This window comes from Carassius auratus, chromosome 32 (genome assembly GCF_003368295.1).
Source record: "Carassius auratus strain Wakin chromosome 32, ASM336829v1, whole genome shotgun sequence".
Taxonomy (NCBI): Eukaryota; Metazoa; Chordata; class Actinopteri; order Cypriniformes; family Cyprinidae; genus Carassius; species Carassius auratus.
In genome coordinates, this window is record NC_039274.1 from 33,381,623 (window position 1) to 33,403,382 (window position 21,760).

General features: G+C 38.9%; 3 protein-coding genes across 5 annotated transcripts; 2 read left to right on the top strand and 1 right to left on the bottom strand.

Moving 5' to 3' along the window:
• Positions 1-1,053: 1,053 nt before the first annotated feature.
• prox3 (prospero homeobox 3) lies at positions 1,054-5,541 on the top strand. Its single transcript, XM_026216632.1, has 5 exons — positions 1,054-1,229; positions 2,053-3,595; positions 4,186-4,293; positions 4,604-4,804; positions 4,899-5,541. Exons 2-5 carry the CDS (start codon positions 2,072-2,074, stop codon positions 5,085-5,087), a joined length of 2,022 nt encoding a protein of 673 aa, XP_026072417.1. The 5' UTR covers positions 1,054-1,229; positions 2,053-2,071; the 3' UTR covers positions 5,088-5,541.
• A 559-nt stretch (positions 5,542-6,100) lies between these two features.
• Positions 6,101-10,945, top strand: tmem179ba (transmembrane protein 179Ba). Its single transcript, XM_026216638.1, has 5 exons — positions 6,101-6,258; positions 7,365-7,555; positions 8,083-8,220; positions 8,349-8,427; positions 9,526-10,945. Exons 1-5 carry the CDS (start codon positions 6,163-6,165, stop codon positions 9,679-9,681), a joined length of 660 nt encoding a protein of 219 aa, XP_026072423.1. The 5' UTR covers positions 6,101-6,162; the 3' UTR covers positions 9,682-10,945.
• Positions 10,946-11,317: 372 nt separating this feature from the next.
• On the bottom strand, positions 11,318-21,753 carry LOC113052237 (transmembrane protein 151B-like). Of its 3 annotated transcripts, XR_003277011.1 has the most exons (4): positions 21,048-21,753; positions 16,271-18,017; positions 12,725-13,228; positions 11,318-11,720 (listed from the first exon to the last, which is right to left on the bottom strand). XR_003277011.1 is itself a non-coding variant. In XM_026216634.1 (3 exons), exons 1-3 carry the CDS (start codon positions 21,105-21,107, stop codon positions 11,710-11,712), a joined length of 1,818 nt encoding a protein of 605 aa, XP_026072419.1. In that variant the 5' UTR covers positions 21,108-21,753; the 3' UTR covers positions 11,318-11,709. The 3 variants fall into 3 exon arrangements, 2 of the variants coding, with proteins under 2 accessions (XP_026072419.1, XP_026072418.1); XM_026216634.1 differs by lacking the exon at positions 12,725-13,228; XM_026216633.1 differs by lacking the exons at positions 11,318-11,720; positions 12,725-13,228 and having other exon boundaries at positions 15,121-18,017.
• Between the last annotated feature and the right edge of the window lie 7 nt (positions 21,754-21,760).

The following is a 21,760-nucleotide window of genomic DNA, read 5'->3' on the forward strand; positions in this document are numbered from 1 at the left end:
GTAAATTTCACAAATATAAAATAAATAAATTCTTACATTTTGCATGATCTTTATCAGAAACCTACTATTGTAATAATATATTTTAAATATTAATTTAAAATAGCTGGAAGAGGGTTACAATTCTGAAATATTTTCTTTACATTGCTTGTGATATACACTACCGATAAAAAGTTTGTGCGCTGTAAAATACAGTGAAAACATTAATATTGTTAAAAAATGTAAAAAGAACTGATTCCTATTTTTAAAGATAATTTATTCTTATGATGCAAAGCTGGATTTTCAGCATCATTACTTCAGTCTCCAGTGTCACATGATCTTTCAGAAATCGTTTTAGTATGCTGATTTGTTGCTCAAGAAACGTGCTGCCCAATTTTTTTTAGGGGAACTGGGATCAGGATTTTCTGATGAATAGGAAATTTAAAAGAATAGCTTTTATTTGAAATATAATGTTTTGTAGCAAAATCTTTACTGCTACTTTAGTGTGTCTTCTTTTTAAGAAATAAAATATTATCACTGACCCCAAGCGTTGAAGCAGCAGTGTAATAGAGACATCTTGTGAACATTGTAGTCCTGTGGTGAGCTTTGTGTATCAGAAAATACATAGATCTACTGTGTGTTCTGCTCTAAGAAAATTCTCTCTTTTTAGCATCACTTTCAGACATAATAACAGTTCCATTTGTTTTATGAATTATCCATTTGATTTGTGACTTCAGATGAAACGGAAAGCTTCTTACATTTCTTGAATGAGATATATTTCTAATCAATAATTAATAAAAATATTAGCAATAACTGTAGTAATTTTGGCAGGGAAAAAAAGGTCACCATTGTAAATGTACCTTATATGTACTTCAGATTATTTTGGTAAATCTGGTCCTTTTTATTAGTGCACGCTAATAACCAGTAGTTGCCCCACGTGGAGAGTGAGAGAAACAGTGAACTCTCTCTCTCTCTCTCTCTCTCTCTCTGTGTGTGTGTGTGTGTGTGTGTGCGCGCGCGGAGCAGCGGACATCCCTCCCTCACGCCTCGACGCCCACTGGCTGATCACCACGCGATAGAGTGCGCGAGAATGAGAGATGGACAGCGCGAGACGGGAGCGACAGCAATAACAGGAAACTCGGTGGCGCTTTTAACGCTGATGCTGCCGGTGACCAGCGGACCCCTCGACAAGACCCAAATAAAACACGACAGGAAAGCGACGGACCGGGAGATGCTTTCTGACTGACTATTTCGTAAGTTTTTAGATTTTTTTTTTTATTCCTTTTTTATCTTTTCGGACATCTGCGTAGGCTATTTGTTTGTCCTTGTTAACTGCGCCTCATCATTATCTGTTAATGAATCTGCGTCGCGCGCACAGAGGTTACAAATGTCCGCTCGTGCGTTCTGCACCGCTATTCGAGCAGAAGCGGTGTATCTGTCTTCATAACCAGAAGAAAACTTTGATGTGAACTCTGCGATATTATTTACGGCGAGTTGGTTCGTGTGGCAGTAATTAACGCAAATCAGTTTCTGTAATTTATCCATGAGGGTGTTGTCCTTCCATCTGCTACTTTTTTTTTTCATGGCAGTTAAACGGCTTTATATTCGAGCAGTAATCTGATGACATCTGTGGCGTTTGTGCCAATGAGGAAAAGGCATAAACGTCAATTTAGGAGAGTAATTTCTTATAATCTGATTTATCTGTCTATCTGTCTGTCTATCTATCTATAAACAAAACTATTTAGTACTAATGTATGAATTAAGAAAAAAATTCAGATTTAGAGCTTTGGGACTATGGTTATCTCATTAAAATATTTACTGTCTCACCATCCATATATGTGTGGGAGAGAGAGAGAGAAAAAGAAGGATGAGAGCAATAGAGTCAACAGTCTGAACAAACAGGGTACAGCTGTCAGCGGATAGATAACGCACACATGCAGAGAGGAAAAAAAGAGGTGATGATGATGCCGATAACAATGAGAGGATTATGAAAATTTTTTAAACCGATCCAAATAGCTGCATTTTTTTTGTCTGCCATTATGCATTAATTTTCAGCAAATTGTGCTCTCTTTAAAGATCCCAAAACCATAATTGAATGCAAAAGGCGGCAATGGATTCCCCTTCGGATCGATTTCATCAGCAGCCCTCCCAGATGTGTCCCTTCGAACTGTATCGCAGTTTGCCAGATTCCAACCCCTCAAGCCACAGATTTTCCCCCGGCAGTCTGTCTTCCCACCCGCTCTTCTCCCCTCTCATGCACCCCAACAGCGTGTCCCAAAGGTGGGGTAGTTTCCGACAGCGTCAGGGCTTGTTCCCTGGGCTTCTGGTAGATGATGATGTAAGTGAAGAGGACGTGTTTGGGAAGAGAGAGTTTGCCGTTAGGGCTACGCCATCATTGCAGCGCTGTCCGGAAGAACGGGGACAACGTTCGGCTACTGAGCCTGGAGACTGGGGGCAGGATTTTGCTAGAGTCAGGAGACTCAGGATGGACTCGGCAGCTAGAAGTGAAGAAGAAATGAGGAGAGAAGGCAAGAGGGGGAGGAAGAGCACTGCCTCGGTTAGAATGGACGAGAAGAAGGCAGCAGAACAAGGGAACAGGAGGGAAAGCAGGGAAGGTAGGAAACGACAGCGGCAAGAACTGAAGCTCCAGCTGGAGGAAACCAGAGGGAAACTTCTAGAACTCCAACGCAAGGTGTGGAAAGTGTACGGAGGGCAGGCGGATGACGAGAAAGGAGGAGAGGAAGAACAAGAGAACGGACCGATCAATCTCGATGAGGTTGCAGAGATGTTTTCCGACAGTGATGATCCGCTAATTGGCAGTGGTTTTTCTCCTCCGCACTGTTCGTCTAAAAAACCCAGTGAAACAAATGGCAATGCCGGGATGTTTCCAGAGACCTCCGTGGACCTGGATTTGGAGTTAAATGGTGATCAGGTGTGGCTGGGATGCAGTCTGATCAGAGGTGAGTGGGAGAGTGCAGAAGGAGGTCAGAAGTTTGCTCAAGCCCTAAAACAGGAGCTGGCAAATGTTGTGGCTCAAGTTATTGACAGAGTTGTCCGTCTCTATGCCGAAACCGACCCCTCAGCAGTCACAGTGTCCAATGTTCCCCAAGAAACCAGCATGACGTTAGATCTAAACCCAGACCAGAGGCCGAGACCTCATCTGTCAGAGCAGGTGGAAGCATTGCCACTTCTCACAAAGAGTCCTCAAGACAAGAGGGCCCCTATTGCTCAGAGTGTGCCCAAGGACCTCCTCCTCCCTCGAGCAAATGCGAGCCTCACTCCACTACCCCAGCCTCCTCTCCCGGCACTATTACCTCCTAGGAGCAAAGACCACTTCCTTCCCTCCTATCCCCCAGACAACCCCGTTCCCCTGCCCCTTCTTCACTACACCATGCAGAATCTCTTCGCCCGCTCCCTCTCCAGTTTGCCTCTTCATAAGGACTGCCTGTCTGAATCTTTCATGGACTTCCGTTCACACAACTCTGCGTTCCCACCCCTCCCTTTGCTGGGCCAGCTAGAACCCCCTCCGTCAGATAGAGCGAGAGAAGGGGGGATGAGGGGAGGTGGAGCAGGAGTGGTAGATGGAGGAGATGCAGCACTCTATCTTGCTGCTGGGTCAATATCCTTTTATAAAAATGATGAAAATAGACACACATATATAAATATATGTACACTGCAAAAGTTTGGGGTCAGTAAGAGTTTTTTTTTTTTAAGAAATCAATAGTTTTATTCAACAAGGAAGGATGTATTAAATGTATAATGTAATTCAGTATTTCAAATAAATGCATCAAGGAATCCTGAAGAAAAACATATCACTATTTCCACAATAAATATTAAGCAACTGTTTTCAACGCTGATAATGATGTTCCTTCAGCAGCAAATCAGTATATTACAATGATGATGATCATGCGACGCTGAAGATTGGAGTCATTTCTGCTGAACATTTAGCCAGGTCATTACAGCAATAAATAACATTTTATTTCAAATATTACATTATTTTAAAATAGAAAACATTTATTTTAAATTGCCATAACATTTCACAATATTAGAGTTTTCCCAGTATTCTCGATTAAATAGCCTTGGTGAGCATGAGAGACTTACTTCAAAATTAATAATAATAAAAAAACTGACCCCAAACATTTGAACGGTAGTACATATTTAATGTGTTTCTTTGTTTATTTGTACCAAACATTCCTTAACCATCTACACTCTCAGGAAGGTCTCTCTCCGTGCCACCTGAAGAAAGCCAAACTCATGTTCTTCTACGCACGCTACCCCAGCTCCAGCACACTCAAGACATATTTCCCTGATGTCAAAGTGAGCATTATTCCTATCCTGAACACCAAAAAGTATAGCTGTGTGCTCATAACCTGCACAAATTATATGGGCTAATGACTTATTGAATGAATTTGCACTGACCTATATACAGCAGTGTGGCATGGTTTCCTTTTGAAACAATTTGAATCAATTTGAACAATCAGAAATGTCACTACATTTACAATGAATTAATATCAATGGAATTTTTATTTAAAAAATTACATGTACTGTGTTATAATAAAGCTGTATTGGTATCTTGATTGATATTATGCTGGATCTATCTCAATGTTATCTGTTTTTCTCTACACAGTTCAATCGCTGTGTCACTTCCCAGCTGATTAAGTGGTTCAGTAACTTCCGGGAGTTCTTCTATATCCAGATGGAGCGCTTTGCCCGTCAGGCAGCCAGAGAGGGGCTTGCATCTGCCAGGGAAAGAGCACTCCGCCTGGGCAGAGACACTGAGCTCTACCGCATTCTCAACATGCACTACAATAAGAGCAATGATTACCAGGTCAGTGTGTGCATGTGCACATGAGTAAAGGCTGTAAAGTGGTTCATGTAACCATTCAGTAATGTGTAAAAAAAAAATCATGCCCATTTTCCAGGTTCCAGAGAGGTTTGTGGAAGTGTCTGAAGTGGCCCTGAGGGAGTTTTTCACTGCCATACAGAGTGGTCGGGATGCTGATCCGTGCTGGAAGAAGGCCATCTACAAGATCATCTGTAAATTGGACAGCCCGGTGCCTGACAGCTTCCGTCTGCCTGGCTGCCCCACGGACACCTACCGGATGGGTTAAACAGAGTTTATCACACACACATGCACACACATCCATACCACATGAAACACTGTGCACGGTTTGATATCATGAGTGTGCACAGAGCAGGTAACAATTAGTGAAAAAGAACCAAGAAGGAAATACAAAATTGTTCTGTAAAGATTGAGAACACTGAATAAATGGTTTATTATCTTTATCATGCTCAAACGTATTACTTGACTGATGATTCTACTTTAGTCCAGCATTGTTCCAGTTAACTTAGCACTGAAAAATGTTTTGATTATATGGAGAAAAAAAATCTCATTTTCTTCGCTGTTACATTAATGCTTATTAATTAATCTGAAAATGCAGGCCTGGCTGTCTTTTGATTTATATGTATATATTTATACATATACATATTACTTGTTACTCGTTCTTCAATGTTGTTGAGTTTCTGTGAACCTGTGGTATCGTGTAATAAAATAAGTCGACCCTCCTTGCTGGCAGTCAACGCTACAAATTAGTGCTATAGTATAAATTATAATTGTCAAATGTTTATGCAGTCTTACATGTAATACTGTCTGAGTACCCTAAACAACATGAAAATTGTATATGCTCTACTGTGAAAGAGTAATGAAATTGTGACAGTTACCCTGTAGCTAAGCCCAAACACCTGACAGCTACCACGAGTCTACAGTGGAATGAGCATCTACAGCAGTCAATACAGATGGTCAGATATAGATTAGCATTGCCAGCTTTTTTTGCTGTGTGGGACTGATCTGAACAGAAATGAAAATAGTTCTGTTAGAAGTAATAAGGTCTTGATATAATCATAGTTAATCTAGTTATACACTAAAATCTAGTTAGAAGTATGTAAAACATTTTGAACAAAACATTTATGCATTTACTAAAATAAGGTGGTATGATTATTATCATAAATGTGACATATTTTGATGCTATTCTTAAAAATGCAAGGGGAATGTGGTTCCAACTGATATTTTGTGCAATCACATGATCGTAGTTAACTCATGATGCGTTTTTGGGCGCATGAGGGTGTATGCGCGCCCCCGCGGCTGGTTAAAGACATCGTAGCGTTGTTGCACGCGCACTGCACGCTATGGCGCTTCCGTGGCCTCTGCTGCTGGAGCTGCTGTTGTACGGGAGCTGTTTTATCTGCGGGATCGTCACAGCCGCCTCTGTTACAATCTCACAGGTATCTGCTGTTTGTTATTTCACACATACCTTGGTGATACACGGTGCTCTGCGCCCGGAAACAAAATACAAAATGCAAGTTTCAAACTTTGATGACGTTAGCTGAAACCTTGTTTACAGTTTACAGCTTTGTTTAGTGCCGTTCTTTGCTTAGAATGTGTTTTTGATGTTTTCTCTAGCAATATAGACATGCAAAATCATAACTTTCCCCTCTGGAGGTATTCTGTGCTCGTCTCACGAGCTGCTCTTAACATCGTCATAGTCATGTGACTGAAGAAAATAAGACCAGAGATGTTTTAAAAAATGTCAAGTGTATTTATCCATGCGTTAGGTTAGAAGAAATAATACGTTTTGGAGGTAAAACCCGGAAGTGAAGACAAACTGAAAGTGTGAGAAGTAACTAATCTTCCACTTCTGTCACTTTCTCCGGTTTGTGTGTGTCATGTGACCATCTAAAGAATCTGCTCCCGAGAGTAATTGGCTTATTAAAGTCAGATGAGCAGAAAAATAGTGTGTAAAAATATTTGAAGGAGACTCAGTCGGGTTTCCTGCTAGCATAAGGAGAAGAATGAAGGAGAGAGAGAGAGAGAAAACCCTTAAATATAATTTTGTCCACCAGGGATGATGGTCTTTATGTAGTACAGGCACATTTCACTCATATTCTTTTTAAAGGCTTAGAAGCACACGTCCCTTGTTTGTTTGTTTTTTAGATAATAGATATGTTTGATAGACTATTATCTAACATAACATTAAACATCAGCAGTATCTTTTAATTGCATCAAATTACTATATTTCACTCCTCAATTTGGACTTTGGGGTATTGAACCAACAATTAACCAACTGCATCCAAAAAAATAAAAATCATCCTGACAGTTAATTAATTTGATATTCAGTCTGTTGTTGTAAACAAATAAGTAACTTAATTTTTATAAATATATTTCCCCATAGAAAATGAATTTTTAAAAAATTATATACGCTCATTCTATTTTTTTTATTTATATAGCTAAAGGTAAAAAATAAATGTTATATCTTATTCTTAAGAAGTGTTTACTATGGTCATAACAAGATGCATTTTTGTAACCCAGAATTTTCTCTTCAATTAAACAGGGCAGTTTTGATGGGAAGTGCATGCTGTATGGTTCAGTGCATCTGAACTCCTCATCCATCGCTGTGCTTTCATCCAGTTCTCCCTCCCTTTGTTACTTTGTGTCAGCCATCTCCGTGTGTGTGGCTGTCTTCTGCTTTTCACTCACTCTCTACTGGATCTACATCGCCTGTTTTGACGGAGAAGTGAAAAGGTATGTCCAGGAATAAAGTAAATCCAGTTTGATTCAAGAATGAGAACAGGGGTTATCTGAAGGTACCTACGTTTGTTTTTCTGTTATGTCGTGCACTAGTATGAATGGATTGCAGGTTGAACTCTAAACAGACATGATGCAAACTCATAAAAATAAGTTGGGGCCAGAGTTTTTTTATTTAAGAAGTTTATCCTTCTATTCCATTAAGGATGCATTAAATTGATCAAAAGTGATGGGAAAGACTTAAATAATGTCACAAAAGTTATAATCTATTTCATAATTTCACTTATAACAAAATGATCAGAATCCCCTTAATGCACCATTATTAAATGTAAAATAATAATAATAATAATAATTTCAAATCCAGTAAAAGATTTTACAGTGTTCCTGAACTGTCAAACCTAGTAAAACCTTGTTCTTTTAACCTGTAAATTACTAGGAATACTCATAATTGGTTTAATATATTAAGATTTTTAAAAAAATTCAAAAATATAATGCAAACATTGTGCAATGTTGTCTGATATCAGAGAGAAATTATGGATGAATATTACCCTTGGCTTGTGTGGAGTCTTCCTCTTCTTCCTCTTGGTGACGGGATGCATCCTGAAAATCGGCCGAGACCGACTGTGTGACTCAGTGATTCAGACAGTGAAGGATATAACCAAGTAAGTGTGAGAGAGAGACCTCGGTAATAGCTTTTGATTATTGCAGGCAAACAGTATTGTACATGATAACAACCATAAATGACTTGTAGGACTCATGAGTGTATCTACATTGTTTTGTGCATTTGTAGGTGTGAAGAAGCACAGAATAAGCCTTGGATGAGCCCTACAAATGGGAGCCAGTTCTACACCAGACTACACAGTGCAGAGGTACCTGTAGCTACAAACTCCCTCAATCACAAACATAATAGATACTGTAATCACTTTTCATATGTTCATATAGTTTTTTTAATTACTTAGACAATACAAAAATAAATGTAAATTTATTTAATAATCAATTTTTTTATTTGTAATTTTGTTCTGTGTTTTGACATTTTTATTATTATTATTTCTTTGTCAGATGTATTTTTAATATGTCTAGTTTAAAAAAATTAAATTCAGTTTTAGCAGAGCAGAGGTGACCGTGCCTTTGCAGTAGCGGCCCCGAAACTCTGGAATAATTTACCTTTGTACATTAGGCAGGCATCTTCACTTGCTGTTTTTAAATTACATTTAAAAACATATTTGTATAGTACAGCATATAACACAGTATGAGAGTTACCTGTTAGGAGTTCTTTTAAGTGTGTGTTATAAATCACTATTGTATTTATTGCATATTTTATTGTGTTTTTATTTATTATATTTTATTTCTTTTTATGCTTTTTAGTTCTACTGTTTACTTTATATTGTATGTACAGCACTTTGGTGAACACCTGCTGTTTTAAAAAGGTGCTCTATAAATAAACTTTGATTGATTGATTGATTGATTGATTTAGTTGTCTTAGTACATTACGTTTAACTGATTAAAAATGAAAACTGTTGCTTTGGCTATAGTTAAATATTATACATTACACACTACTGGTCAAAAAGCTGCATTTATTTAAGAATGCAGTAAAAGCAGTTATGTTGTGACACATTGTTACAATTTAAAATAGCAGGCTTTTATTTTAATTTACTTTTAATTAATTAATTTTAAATTGAGTAATGTAATATATTTTTTTAGCAGCCAATACTGTAGTCTGTAGTGTTACATACTTCAGAAATCATTTTTTAAAAAATAAGAGAGAAATTTGACAGATGGAATAATAAAAAAAAAAAAAAACTAAATATCTTATATAGAGAGAGAGAGAGAGAGAGAATAAAAATATAAATATAGATAATGTAGAGAAAAGCTTGATAAGATACCTCATCGTGAAATGATTTTATTATTTGTTAATTTATTTATTTTGGACATCAACTTTAAGAAACTTTTTTTTTTCTCATTTTCAGACAGCAGTATGGGTGAATTTCTTCTTTTGGTTGATCATAGCAGTTCTGGTGCTGATCCAGCGTAACAAAGGGTCAGAAGTCCGGACAGTAGATGCAGACCCAGCAGCGACTCCTTCTGAAACTGAGCCCTTGTTCAACCCCGCAGGACACTCTTAGTGACCAGAGACACGGCTAATCTATGTCGCTCCACACTAACGCAGTCTATGTGTTGCCTGAACACACACACTCACTCACTCACTCACTCACTCACACACACATACATACATACGCTCGCATTGACAATCGCACTGCTGGCTAGCAGTTGGATAGTTGAGCCAAGAGGATTTTGGCAGCGCCAGTATACGGTCTTGATTTTGTTCACGAGCATTGCCAAGGGTTAGTTGCCATGGTTACTGATCTGCGGCTGGCAGCACAGACCTGGCAGGTGATAGTGTGCGGTTGCCAGATTGGTGCTGTGACCTGAACTGATTGAGACGCCGCTTTATGTAAAGAGATCAAATCAGACAGCATTGTCAGCGTTTTTATGAGCGGCAAAACAATATAAAAAAATAAACCTGAGGAGATGATACTTAAATCTTCAACAACAACAAAAAAAGGCTTTATATTTCTATACTACGACTCTCTGGCTAAAACACTTCAAGGGTACATAAGTCAATTAAAAGACTTTTGTATAATAACAACCATTATATTGAACCTAACTGACCTGGAGTCAAACCAAGTTAACCACTGTACTGTGACTTTTAACCTTTCTTAAGTAAAACCTGCTTTATATCAATGTACAACTTTTTCGCCCTCTGCTGTCTGTTTATATGAATTGCTCTGTAAATCCCATTGTACAGTGCTCCTATGCCTATTTTGTGGGCCAGGAATGTCCCATAAGTGATCCCCTCCCATATTTCACATTTCTCGTACTCATAGTCCTTGGCGTACTTTACATGGGCAAAACTGTTTGAGAGTGTCTTTCCGAGAGTGTTTCGCTATTAATCTTGTGCCCAGTAGATGTGTCATTTTTTTTAATGGCTTTTTCCTGCACACAGCCATGGGAGGTAGGAGTGTGTGCGTGTGTGTGTTTGGGATGACAGGGACATAAATCCATAATTTGGCCTGTGATGGTATCCGCTTTCCACAGGCGAAGTGCCAAATCTGAGGTGCTGCCCACAGCACTAAAGTCCTCAGAAACACAGTGTCCTTGTCCCCTGTCCACTAAATGCTTCATCATCATCTAAACATTTCACCTCCTGTTTTCATGCAACTTTTTGTACGTTTTCATTTAACTTGCAACCATTATTTCAGATTTGCTGGTTATGGATTATGCACTGGCGTTTTTTTTTATATAAATACTAAATCTGTTGTATAACCCTCTATGTCAGAGTTTATGGCTATGTCAACATTTCAAAGCAATTAAATTTATCAACCAAGAGCTTATGGTCTCACAATATGTCTATGTATTAAAGGTGCATGATAATATCTTTGATATTATTAGTATATGGGATTTTATACCCAGGGATTTCATTCGGCTGCTATATGAAATAAGTATATGAATAATAATAATAATTAAAATATAAGCAAAGAGAAACAATGGCACCCTTTTTCATATAATCTGAGGCAAGATGGACATGAGTTTGTTCCCACAACTGAACAGATATGGAGACATTTTTTGCATTACATCATTTACTCACCAGTGAATGGGTGCCATCAGAATAACAGTCAAAAAAAGATAAAACCTCAGAATAATCCACACAACTCCAGTTCACTCTAGCAAATTCAATAAGTAAAGCTTACAGAATCAGAATCATGTTTGCCATAATTAAACTTTATTTATATACTTTTATATAATTGTAGCCTACTTTCTCTCATGCATTCGCTTTCTGACGGTTCTAATCTGTGTCCATTAAAATAGTACTCGTTCTTTAAAGCTGCTTGCTAAGTTTTCGGGTCTGTCTCTCACGGGCCTCGAAGGCATGCTTTGTATCCAGTAGCTCGTCTAGCATCCGTCGGAGGCGGGCCATGTCCAGCTGTGTGGTCTCACAGTGCTCCCTCAGGCTCTGGGTCTCCTCGTGCAGCTCCACTGAGGCTGCAGCCAGCTCCGCGCTGCGCTCCTTGCACTGGATTTGTAGTCGAGCAGCATCCGCCAACATGGACTCCACACTGGACACCACCGAATCAGTCTGTGCCTTTGCTATCTCAGTCATCATCTGGCAGAGGGAAAAAGAGGTGAGCATGGTCATGAGTAAAGACAGGAAGTGCTGCTAAAGGATAAATGAGAAGATGCAAGGAAGGGAGGTTTGATGTCTGATGTCTTTTGAAAAATGCAATAATAATGTGTCTTTCTTCTTTTGAACACATAAGATATTTTGAAGAATGTGGATAACCAGTTGTTGGTAGCCATTGACTTTCATATAGTTTGCTATTGAAGTCAAATTGCAATGGAAGTCATTGGCTACCATATAAACTGTTTTGCTACCATAAAAACAAGTTATTCTGAATTCTTTGTATGTGTGTGTTTTCAACAGAAGAAACTCATTCAGGTTTGGATCATGAGGAAGGGGAGTAAACGATGAAAATTTGTTTTTGTGTGTGTATGTGTGTGAACTATCCTTTTAAGATAATATAAACTTTGACGACTCTAAAATACAGGTCTAAGTAATAGCTATACATTTTGTGAAGTAATTTTTAAATCTATATTCGCCAGAGTACTCCTAAATGTCGACCAAAAATACAGATGACTCGTCTTACACGAGTTGTGTGTATTTATTCATTTTGTGGATCCAATATTTTCTACACTTACAACCGACGGAAACTCAGGAGCTGTGTCCCAAAGTGAAATGATGTATATGCAGTGCTTGACAAGCGCTGTCATTAAACGCATATTAGCAGACATCAGTCGAGCATTTACACTCGGCCAAAGTGAAAATGTGTCAATCATCATCCGTCGTAACGCCTCGTTATACCGCAGCGGTTATCGGTTTGATCCGACGGGCTTGAAGCGGCATCAAGCGGCTTACAGAGGCTTACCGAGCCTCTCTCAATCTCATCTTCAAATTGCTAACATTGTTAAAACACTAGACCCTATAAAAAAAACCAACAGCAGGTACAGTCTTAACAATTACAGTGATTTAATGACAACTCAGCACCCAAAACAAACTTTACAGCTCAAAAACGCAAATTACTTTCCACACTGATCTGATACCAGACTCACCAGATTTTCCCCTCAGTCTTGGTCATGTAGTTTTTCTGCTTGCTGTGCGTCTGACTCGATTCAGAGTGACTGTTAAATCCGAGATTTTCTCTAACGTGTGGCTTAAATCTACTTCACCTCAAATTAAATACGACAGGATTAAGAGCGAGACAGGGACAGACTGAGACTGGGAGAGACATTTTCATAACAAGAGTCTATTTACAATTGTTTACCATTTTGAATGTAAATAGACTGGACTAAAAGAGAAAAGTTCTTACAAGTGATTGAATTAATTTTAAACAGACCTATTAAGAAACTTGTAACACCAGCACTGGCCGCCTGGCGGTATAATCTTTTACTGTCTATGGGTATAATAGAACCTTTGTGTCCAACGTCATATCCGGTGTTGAGTTCTTGGTTCGGATTGGATGATCAATGCCGAGGATTCGTTTTCACCACTGCTGTTGTTCCAGGTATGTTGACCTCTTGACCTCCATGTAACCTTAACACGTTCTTTATGAAGAACTTAAAAACAAGACACTTAATCAGTGACAGGAAAGCAGCTCTACACAACCTAGACATGTCCAGATAGCATAATAATATTACTATTTGTGGGAAACACTGCAATGTAAATGTCAAATGGATTTGATGAAACAATCAAAAGTATCTTTTTTTATTTGATCAGACTGTCAGATTACATTTGTAACACAACAAGTTACTAAATAATCCCCTATATACTGTAGTGCATTATGTGCCATTCACTTGACAGAAAATACTAACTCTGTGAACAAGTGATCGATTTTAGCTGCAAGTTCAATGTGTATTGAAAGTGTATGGGACGTTTCGGATTCTAGAGAGCTTTTTACTGGACAGAAGATCTGATGAGAAGCTGAAGTGCAGGGTGATGTCATTAAAATCGTTGATTCATTGGTGAAAAGTGAGAGACTGTAAGTTTTAAATACTTGTATCTTGTAAATGCAAATTTTCTAATTGTTTTGGAGCACACTAGCTTATAAAGTTATATTTGTTTATGGCAAAATATTTCTACTACTGTAAAAGCCAAAGAACTTCAATAATGATTTCATGGGCACTTTAAATTTACAAAATGATAACTGGACCCCAAGTCAAAAACAATGTCAAGGCACAAATAAGATTTCAAATATAGCAGTTTATTATGTACCATCAGTATTATGTTTATCATGATCATCATGATCCTTATATTAAGCTTTCCCTCCAACACACAGACACACACTCAAACAACCTTTCATAACTCCAAGCAAAAATCAGTGTAAAAAGATTTCAGGCAAACCTGTTTGAGGCATTACAACATTATTTTGCTTGCTAACAATCTAGTAATTTTGGGGAGGGACAACTTTTAAGCTATTTATTTCAACTGACCAAATTAAATGTACCGTACATCTCAATGAATTTGGCTACGTTGGAAATGGTATTGTCAAAAAAGTAAAGTATTGGTTTAATTTTTATGCTACTTTTAATATCTGTCTGGGGGAAAAAAATGCAAATTTGCATTTCCTTGAAAACACACACACACACAGATTCCAAACATAAAGACAGTTGATCTCAAAAACCACCTGGATCATCTGCAATTTAAAAGTAAATCTAAAAAAACTCTCATCCATCTAAGCGCTAGAAGACAGTTGTGCATCCAGTTGAACAATTACAGTTTCTAGAAATTCAAGAATCTGGAAATCAAGAATTCTGGGAGTCCAGGTTTCCACCATCTTGGTATCAACAACAGGTGAATGGATAAAACGCACAGCACAGTCAAATACAGATGGCATACTTTACATTCTTATTGTGATTTAATTAGACACCACATCACTGTTAGATCAACATTCACGTTGTGACAGAACATTTTGACAGTATTGCAAAAACATGTTCTTTTCCTTAATCAAAGTGTTTTTAAATTATTTGCAGTACAGTTGCAACATTTATGTGACCTGCTAAAGGATAAATGAGAGCGTATCTGCATGCTCTAGGCTTATGGTGGGACGAAGCGTATTTATTTGGACTCCAATGTGTATTTGCAGATTATATTTAAAGCTTGACAGCATAACACAGGCAGGAAAATGTGCATTTGTACACATTTTCCAATTATTAAACACATTCACGTGTATGCTGCAGTGAACTCACTACTACGACGTCACACAAAGATCCACATTTACCAGAAGATGAATGTATCTTGGCACATTAAGCAGTCTCATCTATGATTGGCCTATTTATTCACATGAACCTTCAGCCAATCAAAACTGAATGAAAACAGCTACAATGGAGGGCAACATGCTGTACCATTATTTTTGTCTGTGTGGTGCTCTTCTGTGTCAAGTTCTTCATGAGGCAAATTGGTGATATGATGCTGTACAAATAAACAATTACTGACAAACAATACATTGAAAGTGAACACAAAGTGATTACAGCACCTCACAGAAGCAGGATTTAGTTTAGTTCTGTAGTTTCAGCTTAGTTTTTTTTTTATAAGTGAACCAAAACATATTACAGGGTCTTGCAAGCTTGCAGAAAGAAAATATTCTCAATAAAGCTGCAAGAAAACAGCTTAATATGATAATAATCCTTGCAATATTAATGGTATCCATTAGTTTTACCAAAAATCCATTTAAAAAGTGAGGGAATTTTTAAAGAAAAAATGTAATGTCATGTCAACAGTGAAATGTCTCAAGAAGTTGAATCGCAACATTTTGTGCAAATTTATAAGGTTCTTCACTTTTTTTTCTTCTTGTTTTTCCTTTATTTCTAAAAAACAAAACTTTTTTGACTTGTGGGACACAGCTCTTTGTTGGCTATGTGTATAGATTAACATTCCTCTTGATGAACTGAGCTGTTCTCTTCATTATCTTTGGAAGACTTTCCAATGGTCTTGTCTTTCAATAGCATGCCTTTTGGTGCATTTTGCTCCATGACCAGAGTTTATTTAATGTTCTTCTTTTCTTCCGCATTCCCCTTCATTTTACAAACACTCACTTCCTGTTTCTTTATTGCATAGATAAGTTTATATTAACATCAATCATTGTTTGTTCAATTTATGCATCCATCTTAAACCGATCAAACTGACCATTCTCCAAAATGCTGTCTCAAAAACTTTATTGGCCAGTTGTTGGCATTATTTTTTAAATGCTAGATATTATGGTAAAACATTGGTGCCAGGCCACTTATAATATTAGCACGAGGTACCTGGAGTTGAAATATTTTCCTTCTCTAATCTTCAACCAAATACTTATTGATTCATCTCTATTAAAAATTGGTGTGTCTCTTTTCAGTTTCCTGTGGTCACCATTCACGTTGTGGTTTTGAACTTTTTTTTTTTGTTTTTTTACTCATTCATATGCATGCATAATTTACAATGAAAAACTCACAGTGTATGTATATCTCTTGTTCTTTCCTATAGTATATTCTGCAAAGTTTGTCTGAATTAGCTCAACTGACAAATTACTTCACATTCTTTTTGGCCATGACTTTTCTAATCATCTCTCTTTTTTCTTGCATCCTCAATGCAATTTTTTATGAGGGGTCTTCAGGAAATGTCCTCACCTGAATGGCAACTCTCCTCTCCATGCACAATCAACACCGGGAAGAAAAAGGCATCCTGATATCTAGGAGGTCCGTCTCCCTCCCTGGCTTCATCATCTTCTGCATCCTCCTGTTGTTCTCTTTCCTCCCCATCTCTCTCAACTCCTTCTCTGTCCACCACATTTGGCACCTCCTCATCCTCATCAACCTCTCCCCCCAGCACTCTTCTGCTCTCTTCATCTTGTCTGGTTCCCAAACCTAAGAAACCACCTCCCCCACTTGCCTCTTCTCCTCTTGTCGCAAGTCCTCCACCGACACTTCGGGAGTGGAAGAGGGATGATGGCCGAGGAGCTTGGAGCCGTCCTAATGAGAACCCACTCCTGCTCAGAACGAGCCGACCCGGTCCTCCAGGACCAACTCCTGATCCACTAGCTCTCATCCCACCCATGGTTCCACTCAGCAGGGCTGCAGTCGGGCCTCTCAGCCGGGATGGCAGGGAAGCACTGCTTGTGGTGCGGCGGCAACGAGGACAATTCTGGAGCAAGTAGGCCGAAGCGAAGGCCACTGGAAGAGTTGGGCCGCCCACTGTTGAGTTAGTGCCTTGCCCAACTGGAGGAGTGTTGGTACCTTGGTTACCGCCTGAACCAGGATCCATCAACAGAGCCTCAGAGTAGCTTGGCACCATCTGCTGGTTGCAGCGAATGTGCCACTCCAGCTCTGTCATGTCTACCGTATTGACACGTGAAATGGCACGATAGCTCGATCCAGTCCCAGACCCAGGTCCGTTTCCATTCTCGTTGCCTCCACCATTCTCAGTTACGTCACCCCTACTGTTATCATCAGCCTCACCAAACAATTTCTCTACATGGTAGTGCACATATGCAGTACGATACTCTGCAACAACCCGAAATGGCCAGGACAGGAGCAGGGTTGAGGCCAGCCAGAAAATTTTACACCTGGCATACCAGGGCTTTCTGGATGAGTCTGGAAAAGCAAGGATGTGCTCACGGAAGTCCACATTCTTCAAATGCATTCCCTCCCGTGCCTCCATGTAATCATCTAGTCCTTCGTTTTCACCAAAAAATCGTGCACGCTGGGTGAGGTAGGCAGCCTCCGCTCGTGCACTGGCGAAACTAAAGCATTTGGTGAAGCGCAGCTGTATTGCTGGGTAATCCATTAGGCCTCTAAGCTCCTTTGAAACATCTTTGACGCCATACCTCGCATAGTCAAACTCAGAGCTTGCAGCATGCGTGTTTACACGCTCATGATACACTTGCGTAGTGGTATAGGCATCCCCGTTGCGGTAGCGCGTTACCTGTCTTGTCCGTCGCACATAGTGATAACTGATGGCCTTCCACCAAATGCATGGTGTTGCTTGCTGCAGCCTCTGTACACGCTCATACACCTCTGCAACCTCTGCTTGAGCCAACATGGCTGTCTTGGAGTAGCAGTGCCAGCATTCCACCAGGTAGACCACATACAGCATGGCCAAGAAAGCGAGAGGAATATAAATGTAGCCGCTGGAACAGGGACTATCCAGATCCACTTCTAAGGGGATATAGACATTGGAGATTGCTGAGGTCGTAGAGGGGTCTCCAGGCTCCACAACGGCAGCCTCTGGCTCTGTTGGAGCTAGCACTGGAACTTTGCACAGCTTGCACCAGACCAATGTACCAAAACACCCAAACATGAGCAGAGTGAGGAGAAGACACTTCCAGTTAGACTCACGACACAGAGAGACAGCCAAGGACTGCTTCACTGGACGCTGCTGCAGAGAGGTAAGAACAAAGAGAATATGTCAAAGCCAGCATGTGGACAATAGGTTATAATAATAAAGATATTTAGGATTGAATATTGCCTGGAGAAAAATAGATCTCATATTTGCAAATTACTCGTTTGGTTAAATTACCCAACACTCATGGCCTGGCCTAAAGTAAATTACATGTACATTAGGTTACAAAAAATAGACTTAATTACTTCATACAAGCCATGAGATTCCAGACAAGTACGTTTTGTACGCAATTTTAAGTCTATATACAATAGTGTTGTTTGCAATGAATTAGTTCTCTAATGAATTCAAAAAGATCTGCCATGACAGAAAATCCTTTAAAGTTTGATGTCACAGGACTATGAAAAAGAATGAAAGAATGAGGAATGCTAAATGCTGCTTTCTTTGTGTATGTCAACTGGGATGCAAGTGAAGTGTTCTGGACAAAAATAAAATCACATCACAGTTAATCTTGTCCATGACATTAAATAAATAAAAGTGCACATTCTAGATTTGAAATTGTCTTGAACACTCTGCATAATGATCTCCTCTCTTCCATAAAGCCATATCCCCTTTTCTTGCAGTCTTTTTCTATTAACAAAACCGCACATTCAGAACTTAAGTAGCAGGAGGATTATAGCCTTTGAATGACTGGTGTAGCTATCTGAATCTTAAGATTATAAATTTGCAGTTCGGTTAACTGAAAATGACTGAAAGAACATGGACTATGCAAGAGTGAGGAACATAACACAAAGAAAGACATTGGAATATGATACATCTTTACAGTCAGAGAGTTAAGTATGTTGGCAGGTAGAGTGATATGTCAAAGACAGATACTCTGTCAACATCCTTCACTTGACTTCAGTCTTTCATTATCCTTCAAAAGCCTGTGCCACACTAATGCCATACTAAAATGTACAGAAATGGCACACTATCCGTTGTAGCATATACTGCTGCCATCCAAATTAATTTAAAACTGCATTTCTGATATGATTCACATCTTTCTTCATTTCAAGCGGTCTCCATTTCTATTGATCTTCATGTAACGAGAGACAGGAGGTTAACTCAGCACCAGTGAATAAATAGAGAATAGAGAGAGAGAGGGGGAAATGCTGTAGTTCGTTAATATAGACGGCCTGGAGGTCAGTGCTGACTCTGGTCTTGAGCTTTGTCTCAAATTTGTTGACCTAACCAAAGTCATTATCTGCCTTGAAATAACACAGACCTCCTTTGATCAGATACTGTACCAGTGATAGGACATCTATCAGATAGAAGAGCATGACAAATGTTAAAGGGAAAGAGCCAAGTACAGTGGCAGACAAAATGTGAAAGAGAGGAAGAGACATTGCCAAGAAGGCTGGTAGTAAAACAACAGCCCCAAGGGAAAAGCTCTGCCAAGACCTGAGGGAAAAAACCAACATATTACCCTTTGTGAAGAATATGTATTAGGCCTACTTTGTTACACCATTGCATTACTTAAACTGTGTTCTATAGGTTACACTCTTTTTTTGGTAACATGTTCTGATTAAATAACGAAGACGACAAATTTTTTTTAATGTTAATTACCAATTTAATGCATCTGTTACTACCATGCCTTTCTTATAGTACCTTATAATAACATTCAATCTTATGTTAAGTGAACATGGCAATCATTCTATATGACAATATTAGCATATGATACCAATCAATGTACTACTGCAATAATTTTTTTTGCAGTTACATTTTGTGCAAATATGACCTCTGTTTATCCAAGAAAAAAAGAGAGCCAGACTGAGGACAAATAAATCTAGAGAAATTACAAAATGAAGGCAAGAGATAAAACACATGGTTAACAGGAAATATACTGTACCACGTTCACTGTGGAGGGATATAATATTATATCTATATACCACCAAAACAATTATGAGACTGAAGTACTGGCAAGAGTACAGCTTGACCATGTAATATGGCAAGCTGTTTATATGGCTTATGATATTTATCAACTAGTTATTATTTTATGTTGCAGCGGGAACTGTATTTTGTTCAGTTTCACTAGTAACTCTTCATAATATTCAATAAAATATGTATACTATAACAGTCACTAATACTTATTCATTACATGTTAATTTTAAATAAATTATTATTAATATCTAACTTTGGTATTAGTACTTTTTTAGTAACCGTAACTTCGGTTAAAAGTTTGTTCTAGCATTTTTAGTAGCAACTGAATAGAAACTGGTATTTATTTATTAGACTAATGTATTTCTATTGTTGCTTAACACTTTTAGCTGTACGGTCCCACATATGGGATTTTTATTTCTGTGTCCCTGGGAGTATTGTCCTACATATGGGATTTAGATCATTTTACACATTTATGAAATCGGAATATCAGATTGTTCATGACATGGTATGCAGGTTTATGAATATTTTAAATAAAGGAAACACAAAAGCGATCCATTTGTCATATAGTGTTATTGTAGACATGGTGTGTCAAGTGACAAGCCTGACACGTTGACAGGAAACAGTAAGGGAAACGTTCTAAAACAATGGTCACCTTAAAAAAAAATTCAACTTACTCTGGGGGGACTGCTAGAATATTTTAAACTCAACACTAAAAAAGTTCATCTAATTGGTTATTTTTTAAATTAAATTATGAATAAGCCATTCTGACTGGTCATGACGAAAGTAAACATTCATTGGTAAACTGTAACAAGATAAGAAATGTTGCTAGTAGCAAATGGGATAGATTTGTCTTATGAAGGTCTAATTATCTAAAAAGTACCAGGCTAGTTAAACACAGATAAACATGGAATAAGAACTATGAATACGGTTAAACTGAAAATTATGTCACTGTATTCATTACTGGATTGTTATACTAATTAAAAACTGTCAGGGGAAAAAAAATGTTAAAACGGCTTGCCATACATGTCGTGACAGTCTTCCTATGCACATCAATGATGATTGTACTATACAATACCAGCTAACCTGTCTATGTAAACACAAAACACAATTTATTTAGGATTTGGTAGAATCTACACGCCCTCGTCTCACCTCTTCCCTCTCAGCTCGGTTCAGAATGGGCTCCTCTCCATCTGCCGTCGCCTCCTGCATCTTTCCCCCGTCCCTCCAGCACCACGGAGACACCCCGGGGATGGCTTCAGGATGTGGCGGCCCACGTCCGGGTCTTCCCCTGCGGGTAAGTCACCCCATCCGCCGCTGCTCCCGATACGGTTGGTAAAGAGCGGCAGCCAGGGCGAAGTTGCATGAACCACGCCGCATTACCCACCCGCAATCTGCGTCTCCTTGCCCTTCACACATCAAGTGCATGCATATATTCTCAAGTAGTCTCTCGGATCTGACCATTTCACCATCAGCTTCATCACCTTCACAGTCTCGGTGATGAGGTTGTTGTTATGACTGCATGTCCAGAAACATGGACGATGGGAAGAGAATGCATCGAGTATTTTTTAACGCACGCGCCAGTCTGAATACTGGATGCAGGCAGCAAAACGTTAAAACACATTTCCACTAAAGCAACCAGCGTCAATCCAAGGCGCCCTTGTTTGTTGATAAGCGTGTTTCTCCTTGAGAAAGACTCAGAGGACGTCAGCGGAGTCCCCCTCCAATCTCCTTTAAGGCAAAGCAGCGGTTACCTCAACACTGCTTTCTTAACACTGATGTCACTCACATTTCCCATACAGCTAGTCCCAATGCCCCTTCTAATTCTTTGCCTCATTTTAATGCACATTTTGCCTTTTTTTGAA